General features: G+C 36.7%; 1 protein-coding gene across 1 annotated transcript in view; it reads right to left on the bottom strand.

The window, feature by feature from the left end:
• Window positions 1-438: 438 nt before the first annotated feature.
• CUL4A (cullin 4A) overlaps window positions 439-14025 on the bottom strand; it is a 36803-nt gene continuing 23216 nt past the window's right edge. The window contains exons 12-20 of the mRNA XM_049834225.1: window positions 13580-13684; window positions 11710-11820; window positions 11286-11371; window positions 10159-10266; window positions 8866-8979; window positions 7660-7765; window positions 3141-3313; window positions 2174-2326; window positions 439-1878 (exon numbers count right to left, since the gene is read on the bottom strand). Coding sequence (XP_049690182.1) covers window positions 1783-1878; window positions 2174-2326; window positions 3141-3313; window positions 7660-7765; window positions 8866-8979; window positions 10159-10266; window positions 11286-11371; window positions 11710-11820; window positions 13580-13684 — 1052 coding nt within the window. The 3' untranslated portion in view covers window positions 439-1782. The remainder of the gene's footprint in view (window positions 1879-2173; window positions 2327-3140; window positions 3314-7659; window positions 7766-8865; window positions 8980-10158; window positions 10267-11285; window positions 11372-11709; window positions 11821-13579; window positions 13685-14025) is intronic.

Here is a 14025-nt window from a genome sequence, read left to right as displayed (position 1 = left end):
TTCAGAAAGGGAAGGCAGTACACATTCACTGCTTGGTATCAGTTACTGCATACTACTGCCAAATTTCTATGTGGATAAACCCTCTGGCCATTACAGTTCTATGAGGCACATACTCCTTTTTGTTTTAAAAGTCTAGCAAGATGGATCTGATCAGCTTCCATTTGCATAGAAAGTGCATTACAAGGTGAATGGTATGATTAATACTAAAGAACAAACTGCACAAATAAACTGAAGTGCCACATTCCCACAAAGGCTAAGAAATTAATATGCATCAAAGATTTTATTTGCATTAACTGAAGATTCAAATATTAAAATAAGTCTACATTAAATTACAATATTAAATACGCTTTAAATAAAATAAACTGAATGTGTTTAGTTTCTAAACACAAAGGGAACAAAAATAATTCAGAAGAATGCAATACAATTAATGACACCAGATGACAGAATAAGGACTTTAATATGTAAATCTACAAGATGTCAACTCTTAGTGATGTTTACTTCAAGAAGAGGTGGTGGCCTTTTAATCAATGCACAAACCCCATGTTGCATAAACTTAGTAAGGTTTCTCTCAAGAAAATATTGCTCAGTTAAATTCTCATTTATGCCATGATCAAAACTCCTTTGGTAGCTCTTTTTCAGAATGAAACACACCAGTATGCAAATCCAGAAAATAAACAGAGTCTTGTAAGTAATACCACAAAAGGTGTCTTCCTTACAATTACCTAACAGATCTACAGTGTCTTTCATTCTTTAATTCAGATCAACTTACATATATACAATATGTAACAAAGTACTCACAAAATCTGTAGTCTTTCAAGACAAAAAACTATGCTTTCACAATATAGAGACCATAAAAGTATTTTTAAAAAAAATTTTTGTTTTTTGAAGTGGAGCACGCTGTACAGTAAGTTCCCTGTATGTTATTTTCAAGGCAAAACTAAATGTTACGGCAATTACCTAAACAGTGATAAACACCAGTTGCCCTAAAATGAGGTAGGGCCTCTTTGACTCAGATCTAATCTTTGCCACCCAAGCCAGCAGCAGTAGTAATAAAATAATAATCCATATCTTAGCTAAATAACCCAACAACTCACTACACACATGAACGCAGTTGTCCTCTTGGCACTTCAAAGATCTCACTTCAAAACCTGATTTATCCAAACCAGACTGAAGTTTATAATAATTTGAAAGAAAATTAACTGAACACAAGGTTAAGGGTTTTCATGGTGCATAATTCCAAAAATTCAGTGTATTTCAACAACACTGCTTGTACATAAGTGTTCATCAATTAAGGTTTTTAAAAAGTTACCCAAGTTATCACTGTAGCTAAAGAATGCAGCATATAGGGTCTTTATGGATGCAGTTGGGAACACGTAAATGAAGAAACCAGACTTGCATCCATCACAGGAGTATTTCTCACACGGGTAATTTTACCTTTCCATCAAACTTCAATGACATTGTTAAACAAAACTGTAAAACTGAATTTTGAAGAACCCAAAAGAACAAAAGAGTAACTAAAAGAAATAAAAACATGACATTTAAAATTAGTAAGAAGTCTTGACAAGGATGATCAATTAACATGTTGTTTTGCTTCTTTTCCACAGCAGTGCATGCAGCTGGTTGAATAATATACATCAACCTGAAATCTGCTAAAAGGAAGGTCGGGAACAGCATAGGTATTTGGTGTCCTGAAGAAGATATATGTGGATGATGTTGGTTTTTATTTTTTTTGGGTTTGTTTTTTTATTTTTTATTTTTTTAAATAAAAGTATGTCTTCTCCATTATGCAACATAGTGGTACTGATTGGGGTTGTCTTTGTCTCTCTCCATATAGTCTCTGTCAATGAGAGATTCAATTCTCTTTTTCAAGTCTCCAGGCTACAAGAAAAGATGAGATTAGTATAGCAGTTAGCAATAAAAATGCAAATATATTTTGTTTTTAAAAATAGGACTGCTAACAGCTACATAAGAAAGTGTGCCATAGTAAATATCTAAATATAATTTCCTACTGATACTCTGGCTTATTTCTGTTCACACACTCATTTTAATACCTTAATCTTTGGATTTGATTCAGACATATTTCACATTTCTTACTCTTATGGACAAGCTGAATGGAAAAATATATTACATTTTTAGATAATCCTAGGATGGTTTGGAAAACAAAATCGGTTACCTTTACGGGAAATTTCAGTTGATTATACAATTCAGAAACAAGGAGATTATGACCAAGCGTCTTTCTCATCTTCATGATTCGTACAATAGCAGCATCAATCTGATATTGCCTGTCTTGAAATACTCTTTCAGTTGTGCTGACCTGTTCCTCGACCTAAAGAGCAACACCACGAATATCACCTTTTATTGCTATTTTTTAATCAGTTATATTTCTATAGTTAACCTTTACAATGAAATGAAACTCGTGTATTCTTATTCATCTTTGAGACAGATGCATGCATTACTGCATGCTAAGACCTAAGTGATTCTGAAGTGTACTGCTAAAGCAAGCCAAAGATAAAATTAAGGATAAAGAAAAAGGGTAAAGAAAAAAATAACGTACATCTTATTTTCAATCTATTTGATAAATTAAACTAAATCTTAAAAACTCACTTCAGATTTTTGAAAGAACGTAATTCTAATATGACTTTTAGGGATTTTAATATGCAAAGGCAAAAAGGAAATAAGTCAGTGCCAATTAAAACATGTCACCTTGTGTCAAGAATTGGGATTCAAGTACAACGACATCCACTGCAAAAACAGGGACAACCCTGACTTTAATAACACTCTTACCTGCTAAATAAAGTGACATGGTGACATTTCATTCATGAGTAAAATATAGTACCAACACTTCAGCCATACCACAGAAAAACTAAGGTGGACTGAAACATCTACAAGATCCTATCAGTTTAATATACAGGCATTTAAATTTGCAAGCACAGGAAGGAACCTAAGTTGTTTCAATTTCAGTGAGTTTTGAAATCTTTATTGCCTCTGCAAGTCATCCTGACTACCAAAAAAATTTAGTATCTGTTTCCTTTCTCCATACACAAAAACTACAAGAGGAAGTGCAGAGATTCTGTCTCTTCATGTGGGACATGTGGATGAAGTTAACACAAACAGAATGAAAGCAAAAAATAAATACATACTGTTTCTTTCATTTGGATTTGGTTGATCTTTATTCTAAACAATTTATGCTTGAAATCACCATTAAAGATGAATTTATCTCCATCTTCTACATCCTTGCCCTTTGGATTTTTAATTAGCACTCGTGCTTTTCCACAAGCTAAAGACTGCAAGGTTCTTCTTAATTCACTGTCCTCTGTGACAAAGTTCAAAGTATGGGAGAAAGCAGAACAAAACATTAACATGAAGAGTTTTATGTGATTAATCTAGAAATACAACTGAAAAGTTACTGGTTTTATCTTAACACCTTCTTCCTTCCAGCTAAGTTCCAATTAGGTATCAGCTCACAGCCTTCAAGCTTGGTCTCACATCTTTCATAGGTAAGTGCTGAGAGCGTGCACAGAATGGTGCGTGTCAGGAAGACAGACTCCAGCTCATGTCAGTGAGCTTTCCATCCAAAAGTAGTGTCAGAAAAGTTTGCACATTAACGTGAGCTTGGGTTTATTGCTTCAGTTTTGTTTGGTAGTATGGGGACTTTAGAAGAAAAAAAATTAGCTGACAACAAGAAACTCAAGCCACCCATTTTATGATTTCATCACTAGTTTTAACACACACCAGAAAATACATAATAAAATAAAAAAACAGAAGTCTAAATTGATAGGAAGATGTTTTGTGAGAAGGTAGAGCTGACAGCTGTGACAGTCACAAACTTCCCCAACAGGAAAGTAGTAGAAACAAGTGGGTGAGGAAAATTTTATCTAGTAAGATTTAAAGCTAAAAGCATTTGGAGAAGTAGATAAAATGAAGTCTAAAACATTCTAATAATTATGTTGCAAAGTCTTGTATCAAGATTTTGCAATACAACAGCCTCTGCAACCTCTGGAATACTTTTATTCACAATACAAAATTATCACCAAACGTATTGGATCTCCTGAACATAGTTTTAGCCTAAAAATTAAAAGAAAGTCTTTGCAATCTAGTGCTCAAGTGCAATGTAACTGGATGGCATTTGATCTCCCAATCATTCAACAGTGTGAGATCCTTTTCTAACTTTTTTTTTACATGTTTCAGATTTGACCTTCCTCAGGAACTGGCACCAAATTCTGTCACATCAGTATTCATCTTCGTCAGATCATTAATGGCCATGTTGAATAATACCTGGGGATCCCAAATAAGAGCTTCCTTTCACTGTGACTGTTTCATTTCTACCTGTTCTTTTCTGTCTCTTAATGAGTTATTCATCCCTAAGAGAAACCTCCCTCTTAAGCCATGAAAACTTAGTTTATTTTAGAGCTTGTGAGGAGCTCTTATCAAGAACTTTTAAAAAGCCAAGTGCACAATTATGACTGCGCATATGCTTGCTGACTGTCTCAAAGAATATGAAAGGAAAATCATGCATCACATAAATCATGCTGGCTCTTCCCTAATATACACTTATCCATGGGCCTACCAATTCTGTTCTTCCCAGTACAGAGGTGCTACCCTGCAGTAATCTGCAGGATTACCCCACGAACATAAAAAATAGATGAAAAATTTAGCATTGCTCTTGTCAAGCTTGCACCAAGGCTCACTTAAATTATAATCTAGACAGATTCCTGTAAAGCTTCAGGGTGAATGCTATTCAGCTGGTGGTACTCTAATTTACTGTCCGATTTACTCATCTGTTCTAAAACCCTTACTGACACTTCAACTTGCAATATTTTATTCTGCCCTATGGCACATACGTGGCCCTATGAACTCTTCTGCAGTAAACACAAATATGCAAAGACTGGGTAACACCTCATAATAGGGTCTCAACATAAAGAAATGTTAATTCACTAACAACTGCACAAGGTTTCCACCACCTCGCAGAAAGAGCTGGCACATGTGAACGCCAAAGTAAAAGAAGTGATTAGGGCCAGTTCTTCAGAGTTGGGAGGTTCAGTATTCCTTTCGGTGTTTAGTTCAGAACTGAAGAACAGGCACCCTGGGCCAGAAGGTCCATCTAGCCCAGCACCCTGTCTCCAGCAGTGGCCACGAGCAGATGAGCACAGAGCAGCATATAAGAGCAAATAGAGCTAATACAGCTCCACACTTCTCTGCTCTTCCTCCTCTCCTCATCCTACTGCTCTGTAAGTCTCCAATCACTTAGGGCTCAAGGACTTCCTAAGCCAGAGGTGGTTTCTATGCGTTGAGAAACCTCCAGTGCTTTGCTCTTCCCTGAACCTGTCCCCTTGAATTTTGTAAACTGTCAGCTTTTACAACATGCTGTTTAGTTTTCACCACCATGTGCTCATTTCAGTTTTTTGCCCTCTAGCTTTTTTTGAGTAAGAAAACAAATCCTTATCACTTTATTCTTTACCTTTTGGTCTATTTAGTTTAGTCCTAGCACATACAAAGAAGCTCTCCCATGTCTTCCATCTTTATTGCCATTCTCTGAACTCCTCTCAGATGCACTATGTTATTTTTAGATGGTGGAGGGAGAAGTCTGACAAACCCTACAGACTTTCTAAAACATTAAAATGTGCCAGCAACTCCCTTTCAATTTAGATGAAGCCCACCCTTCCTGTACACGTTCCCCTTGTTTCAAAGGCTCTCCTACTGCCTAATAAATCTAGACCTTCTTCTGTATGTCATTTTTTTAAGCATACATTGCAGTTCTGCCTGTCTGTTGAGCCCTGCACATGGTGTTCAGAACATTTATCAACAGTTTCTATGGCAACCCTACTGCCCAGGTTTTGCCCTCCAGGATTTCTACCATGTCCTGTAATTTGTACCCACGTGCCAGGACCTCTGGTTCATGCAGGGTGGTCTCTGAGACTCTGGCCATCTGCACCTCTGCCCTTTGTGGCGCATCACAAATTCAGCTGCTTTTTCTAATAACTGAATCGCTGTTCTTTTCGAACTAGCCAGGAGAGCAGCCTGCGGCCGGGTACCGCTGAGCGAAAGGGTCATCCAAGTAGCAGCAGGCAGGAAGGGCGCAGTGTGGGACCTATTTCTGACATAATTTCTGGCCGTAAGAGTTGCCTCTTCTCTAGAATTAGGGAGACTGCTGGGTGGGAATGAGACCTCTCTAAAGAAGCTGCAAATGCCTTGGGTAGGTAGAGCCTGGGAAGACAGAGATTTTATGTCATTCATCCTGGCCCCACAGGAACCCCATGGACCATGAACTGTCCTCCTTACCTGCATTCCTATACTATTTCCCCATAGGGGAGAGAAACACAGACATGGCACTCAGTGCAATGACATAACATAATACAGGTCGCTCCCAACTATCAATTGTAGCCAGCTGCCTTAAAAACAGTCTACTGAAATCCCTTCTATTGCGCTACAACGGAATGGATTTCCATGCAGCAGATTTTATCTGATGCTGTCAGGCAGCCAGAATGCAAGCTCCAAGGTACAGCAATACAAGATGAGAAAGCAGGATCTGGATCAGGCTTGCGTGAACTTATGTTTGTTCTGTAACCACTGTACTCTGACCTAATGAGCCTCTCCGGACTATCCTCATGCTTATCATTCACACTGGCATTAGTTTTCTTCAGCTCCCCTAGCATTAATGGAGTGGATGACTAAGCAACTTGAAGCACTGATGCTGACAAGCTGGAGCACCCAGGCTGTACTGCCTTCTGCAACGCATCATTCTGAGCCACATTCCCGATATCCTCATTTTACAGTATTTTAGTAAATATATTTACATTATTTTAGTACTTGTATGGGTTCAAATACTCTTTTAGCAGTTGCTGTACTGGGTTGGTCTTAAGATTCAACATGTGAAGGGCTACTGGGTATAACCTGCTGGTTGATGCAGAAGTTCCAGAGAGTAAAGGGATGATAGTGTTATCATTTTTAATGCCAATGGCTGTAACAAATTCAAGGAAGGGTAAAAATTCAGGGGGTGGTGGTGGTGGAATCATCCAAGAGCATAAGAACACAGAAGGCAGATACTGCAGATGGCTAAAAAGAAAACTCTACTTTTCCTCAGTTTTCTTTGTCCGTTCTGCCTTTGGCTTTCAAGTGCAGAGGGAGATAGCTACCAAGTATACACCCTACCAGGACACTGCTCTTCCTAACAAATCAGACCTACTGTAAATGGGCACTCCAGCAACAGTCATGGAAAACAGGTGGGCAAGCTCTCAGAACAGTTCAACTGAAAATACTCTCTTGAATCACCCCACAATGACAGCATTCTACAACGGATCATTTTCAAAATATAGTATTTGAAACTCTGAAGGAACAAAAATAATGTGTACAGACAACAGACTTTATCACCACTTGAATTTTAAGAATTGCAATGATACATTTTTTAAGTCTAATAGGTTGTTAGTAGTACCATATGCTACACAGCTCTCACTATTAATTTTGTGAAGCATCTCTTTTATCTACACTAGGAAGTACCAGCAGTGTGTTTTCCTCATCTCTGTTGGTGTCTATATACTATTGACTCATAAAGTTCATCCTAATGATCATGGCAAATTTCTTAAAATTAGGCCTTTGCATACCAAATCACAACTGGCAATCAGTTGATGAATAAATTTAAGAATTAGAAAGTATTCTTCCTACCTACACCAGTGGCCATTTTAATTTCTTCAAAACTGAATTCATCTCCTTCATTAAACATAAGCAACACTAGTGTCTGAAAGAGCGATACCTGAAATTCTTTCTTTCCCTAAAAAAGAAATATCAAATAATTAGAAATAATATTCAGAGCATTTGCTATTGTATCCCCCAAATCTGACAAGTTACAGAAGCTATACATTCCTTTTTCTATTTCTAGAAGAAAAGATGTGCATTTTAGAATGTCTAGCACACAGAAGAATCTGCCTGAATGCAGTATTGAGGAAACAGGACATTTTTAAAACCTCTTTTTTTCCCTCCTCTAACAGTAGCAATACAGCACACAGCAGAAGCTCATTAGAATGGCCTTGTATTCACTTCACATAATTTACTTAATTTTCCTTATAATATATGAAATTCTGGCTTTGCTGCCATCAACAGCGAATCTCTTCATACTTCACCCAAGTTTCATTTTATAGAGATGAGCAAACTAACACAAAAGAAATCTTAGCGTTGAACCAAATATGAAAGAAACAAAAGATAATTTTGGTTTAGTCAATCAACAACTACAAACCTATCCATCTTACTGTTACATAATGCCTAAACCTCTAAGTTTCATATTCACAATGAGTTAGTAAAAGAATTCAGGGGTTTTTTTTATCTTTGCCCTGGCTCGATTAAGCTGCATTATTAGCAAGGCAAAGTACTCCATGAGACAAAACAAAACCACATTAAGAAACAATGTGGTTATTTAAGACTTAAATAATTCAACAAGCATTTAAATTTTAACCACAGCCATTACATGACTAACACTCTTCAGTCTCTTTTTGTATCAGTGAAGCACACTAAAAGCATCATCACTATTTCTATGATCAAAACAATTCCATATTAAAAATAGAAAGATGCTGCATTCTTTTTCTTTCATTAATTTCTTACTTTATTACAACTTTCTTTATTCGACTGAGCAACAATTCCTATCATGTAATACAAGTGTTACCAAAAGGTATCACACTGTTGTCTTCTGTTAGCTAGGTACTATTTCAGTTTATTTATAAAAAGCCTACTTTCTATACAAAATAACAACACTGAATTGTGATTGTTCCTCCACAAAAATGTTACTACCTTTATAAAAAATACAATACATGACTAGATTCCAAATAATTGACTTAAATTTTGTCCCAACAGTCTAAGCATTAAAACAAGCAAACTCACTTCCTTAAATTCTGCCTTTAGGACAGCATGCCCTAAAGTGGTCTGCCACTGAAGTTTTCGACCACTGTGTTTTCCCAGGTAAAAGGTTTTAAATACCTCTTGAAGCTTTATCATCTGTAAAGCAGAGAGAAAAATGTTTATTAACATTATACCAGTGCAGTGATGCTGGATGATTTCACACACATAATTTCTTTATTCTCCTCAACAATGTTTCATAATAAGTGTTTTTGCATGGAAAAACTAAATCCAAAGAGCAAAATTCTGCTCTCAAGTACACTGGTACTATTATGCACAAAAGAAAGTCTCAATTCAAAAATAGCTTTTAATGTCTTTTTTTCTTCTTCTTTTTTTGTTTGTTTGTTTTAAATAGAAGTAAAATAACCCCCCTGTAAAGGGCTTTAAACCTCAAAAATGAATACTAGTTTTGTCCTGGGCTTTGACCAAGAAGTCACCAGACGAAAAGCATACATCTCACACCTATATACTGACTATTGCCATCTGCTACCCAGTTCTTCTCTGATTCCAGTACTTTATACCCTCTTACTTCCAAGAAAGGGGGTTTTACCCCTCCGTTTTCATGATGTGTCACTCAGATTGGACCCTTCCGAAGTAGTCTGCTATGGAGGAAAAGACGGCACAGGAGCAAGAGCACAAAAGCTTCCACATCTTCTGAACTGAACGGGAACCCTGCTATCACCTTTCGCCTCTGAAGTGCTCCCCACATTTCAGGTCAAGCAAGGTATTGCAGGAGATAGGACTCCAAATACATATTTCAACTTAAATTGCTACTGATAGGAACTTTGCAAAAATCTCTCAACTTGGAAGCAATCTTTTTTCAGGCAAATGCCATTTAAATGCAGGGGCTAGTTTTGTGTGACACATTGCTGGGAACAGAAGAAGGAACTTATAGGAAAAAAGAACGTGCAGTAACGTAACTATTGGCTAGATCAAAACGCCTAACCAATGTAGTTAAAGGTTGACTAAATTAAGGTGAACTGTCCTGTTTTAAACTTTTAATTGCTTTGCTTGACTGCAATGTTAAGCAGGACACTGATTTTATTTTAATACTAATTTTATATTATTATTATTAAAAAGGTAAAAAACCACATTGAAACAATCGACCGAAAAAAAGTGGATTTTATCCACTGTGTTTTATTTTTTGCAATTTTGGAATCTTTAAAATGAGATAAACCCCTTAAATATCTAGCAGAAAAACGATGAACAACGGGCATTAGTTCACCCTATGATAGCCACTCTGTAAAGTGCCCTTAGAAGTAGAATTCGAACACTAACCTCTGAATTTAAGTGGACTTCCATAGGTGTGTAAGTTGGCCAATATCCCATAGTTAATATATTTACTGTCAGGTCTATATTTCCTGGGTCACTTTGGTTCTGCATATACTAAAATACAAGAGACAAAAATCATTCAAGTATACTGTCTGCATGCTAAATTAGAAAATATATATGTACTTAAATTCAAAATGTAAAATTAGCATAACAATAAAAAATTTCTACAGGCCACATCCTTAGTTAGACATGCTCTACCAGGATTTTGAATGACTATTTAATGCCCCCCTCCCCAATTTCAAAACACAGCAAGTGGCTGGAAGTAAAAAGAAAAGAACAACGTGCCTGGAAGTATCCTAGCCCACTGTCTTTACAGAGTATTAAGGTCAAAGAAACTTCAATGACATGCAAGTAAAGCAAAAGAAAAGCTTTTGATGAGAAGCCAGGGCAAGAACTAGAAGATCAAAAAGGATCCCCTGGGACTTCCACATCCGTTAGACAAAACATTTTCATATAATTTGAGCATAGTATCAGTCAAGCCAGGCTGCAAAGCCTGGGACAGAAAAGTCACTACTGTATTTTACTACAGGAGCAGGTGTCCTGGGTCAGATCTCTACCCCAGTACCCTGTCTTCAATAAAGCCTTAAAACAGGTACCCGGGGAGAACTGCAACAACAGTTCACAGCATATACAGTATTTCCTCCAGGCAATTCCTCGGTTACCAACAGGTTGGAAGCTTTGGGGCCGAGACATACAGGGTTTCTGTGCACTGAGCAACCTCCAGGGAGTTTCTCTGGTGTGGGTCATTCACAAAGAATTCATCAGAGCAGCAACAGTTTATAGAATGAAGGGGTATGGACTTTAAAGGATGTCAGACAACTAAATTACTATGTGGTATTTAGACTGTAATTTACTTTAAAAGGAATCAAATAAAACTGTAAAGTAGATTATCTCTGAATAGATATACAATAAACTCCATTCTATCAATAGAACTAGAAGTAGACTCTGTTACTATGACGAGCACATGCTCAAAAGGTGTTCTGTTTAATTTTAGCTTAATCCAAGGTATAACGCCATTAAGTGCTTCCCCATCACTCTTGAAAATTTAGTACACAAACAGAAGCTAAATGTACCTGCTTAAACTGAACCATGACATCTTTTGACAGTTCCATGTCCTTGAACATGCCCTCCAGTTTGCTGGTAAAAGCAGCGCCACATTCTGTCACACGAATTAAAGCAAATATCCCACAATTACGAAAAAGCACAGAACAAGCAATAAAGGTTTAACCTGAGACAGCTGAGCCAGATTTGCCAGGTTACGGAGCACTCACAAACAGGTACAAGTTTTAAGGATTCTGCTCCTCTGTAGGTACATTAAATGAACCAGTCACATATCTAAGAGGTCACCCCAATAGTTCTCGCTGAGCACAATGAAAGCTGTGATATGCTAGCTATTACTTAAGATCTGGGTTGTCACTTCTTAAAGTGTGAGAAAATAAGTATTCCAATTTACATGCCAAAAAGTATTAAAAATTTAACACATCTGAAAGCGCTTACCATGTTTAAGCTTTGACAACATGGACTTCTCAGCATCTACTGATGCACTTTTTCCAACCAGCAGTCTTTTGGCCAAGTCTTTCTTATAAAAAGCCTCAAACACATCTTTACCTGTATGGAAATGGAAACAAAAATAAAATACAACTGAAATCATACATTCTACTTGTGTCATTGCACTTCAGGTTTGTGACACAAGCGTTTCTCATCACATGTTGATCAGAACAATATTCACTACACAACAGTGAAGAAAAACATTTAGATAACTTGTTCTTTTTGTATTTTAATTGTTTTCTTAACTTATTTTGCAAAATTTTTACTTTTTTTTTTTTTTCTGCCCAGGAACATGGGCTGCCTTTTTATTTCCCATTAGATCAGCTGCAAATCACATTAAATTATTCTGGGTTCCAGAAGAACACTCTCCCTTCAGTGGTCTGATTTAGTAAAATAAAAAAAAAAAGAAAAAGTGTTCCTATGTATTAAAGAAATATCCTTTAAAAGCCTAAGGTGAAGAAAAATTGACAGAAGTCTTCTGACTTGGTTTGCCAATCACCTTTTGAAATAAAGAAGTCATACAGGCACCCACAAACTTTCACACCTTAAACCACAGCTTCCGCAAACCTTTTCTATTGATAGTGCGAAGATATCAGCAAGTTGTGTCACTTTTAAGAGGAAGAAATTCAGTGTAACTCAAGGCACTACTTGCACTGCCTACAGTAGCCCCTCCTAATTCCTTGCAAACACCTTCCAATAGCGATTCCTCCGATACTCTTCTTCCTTCTCCATCCCACCCTCTAGGGAAGTGCTTTTTCATGAAGCAGCATCAAGATACTATCAAAAAGCCCAATGCCCAGAAACTAACTACTAATTATCATCTGCTCTTAAAAGGACTCTTAAGCACCAGATGGCTCAAAATAAATTTGCACTTTTAGCTCAGTACTACCAAAAATATTAAAAGAGTTGGTCAAAGTTTCAGATTAACAGAAATTAATCTCTTAGGCTGACAAGTTGCCAGTGATACTCTTTTCATTCACCATCTCCATCCAATACCCTCTGCATTTGACAAAAATCATGATACAAATTATATTACTTTATGACTGATTTCTTGTCTGCTTTCCCATTATTCGTACTTGTTTTGGATTTTATGAGGAAGGAACCCCACAGATTCCAGAACAAACTAATACAGAATTAGGTAGTTCCTGCTTATTCCAACCCCAGCCTGGGATGCACGTCCCACTTCTCTCAAAATAGTGACCATGTGTCTCTTGGACTCAACCACATACTTTTTTCTGATATCCAACCTAGCAAAAAAAAAAAAAAAATATTCTCCTAACACATTCAAGGGTTTTGCTCAGATAGGGACATATGAAAGGGAAGTGTATTTGAAAAGCAGTAAAACACAGCAATAACATTTTCTCCCATCATTCTGAGTCATCCTCCATGTTCATTCTCAGCCATGATGAGAAAAGAGAAGTCATTAGTTGCTGGGTTTTCACGTACTTTGCACCTACGACATACTGAGGTGGGCAGGGAAAAGAAAATCTGCACTAACCTTTCTGTTCTCTGTCATTAGAGGAGAGGTTGTGGTTACAGATATGATTAATTTATGTGAAAAAACTTCCACCAACAGCTCTAACTCTGAGGTCTCCACTCACAGACTGTGAAAGGTCTGTAACATGCCAATCTCCATAGAACAAGTTTGTTCTCCCTCGTGTATTAATTGTGCTCCTTCAGATGTAAGGCAAACTGAATTTAAGACCAAGTCGAGCAGAAACTCATGCTAAAAAAGATTTCTTACATTCAGAGGAATGCAGTTCTGCTAGTAGCAATAAAAACAGTTTTAATTGCATCAACGGTGAACTGCTATTCTTACCATGAATGAATCTAAATATGATCATGATTTTGTCAAGGATTCTTTCCAGCTCTTCATCTGTTGCTTCTTTATTACCAGCTCTTAACTTTGAATCCACATATTTTGCTACAAATAAATAAAACAGTTTAACAGCTTTTAAAAAAAACTAAAATAACCAACTTAAGCATCTCCCACTTGAAATATTACTATAAGTTAAATATTACTATATGTTAAAATACAAGTGTTACATTTTCTATTTTCCCTTTTCCCATCCCTAGGTTTAGTGGAATGATAGAGCCCTACTGTACAACTGCCATAATGGAAAAATATCACAAAAAAGGAACCATCCAAGAAAGAAAATGAATACAGTATAATCATTAAAAATAATGCATTAGAAATTCCCACATTTTGTTTAAATAGTCATAGCAAGCACATTACTTGTTGAAAGACAATGTTTTTGAAGTGTA

This window comes from Accipiter gentilis, chromosome 31 (genome assembly GCF_929443795.1).
Source record: "Accipiter gentilis chromosome 31, bAccGen1.1, whole genome shotgun sequence".
NCBI lineage: Eukaryota > Metazoa > Chordata > Aves > Accipitriformes > Accipitridae > Astur > Astur gentilis.
This window is presented reverse-complemented; position numbering and strand designations above follow the sequence as displayed.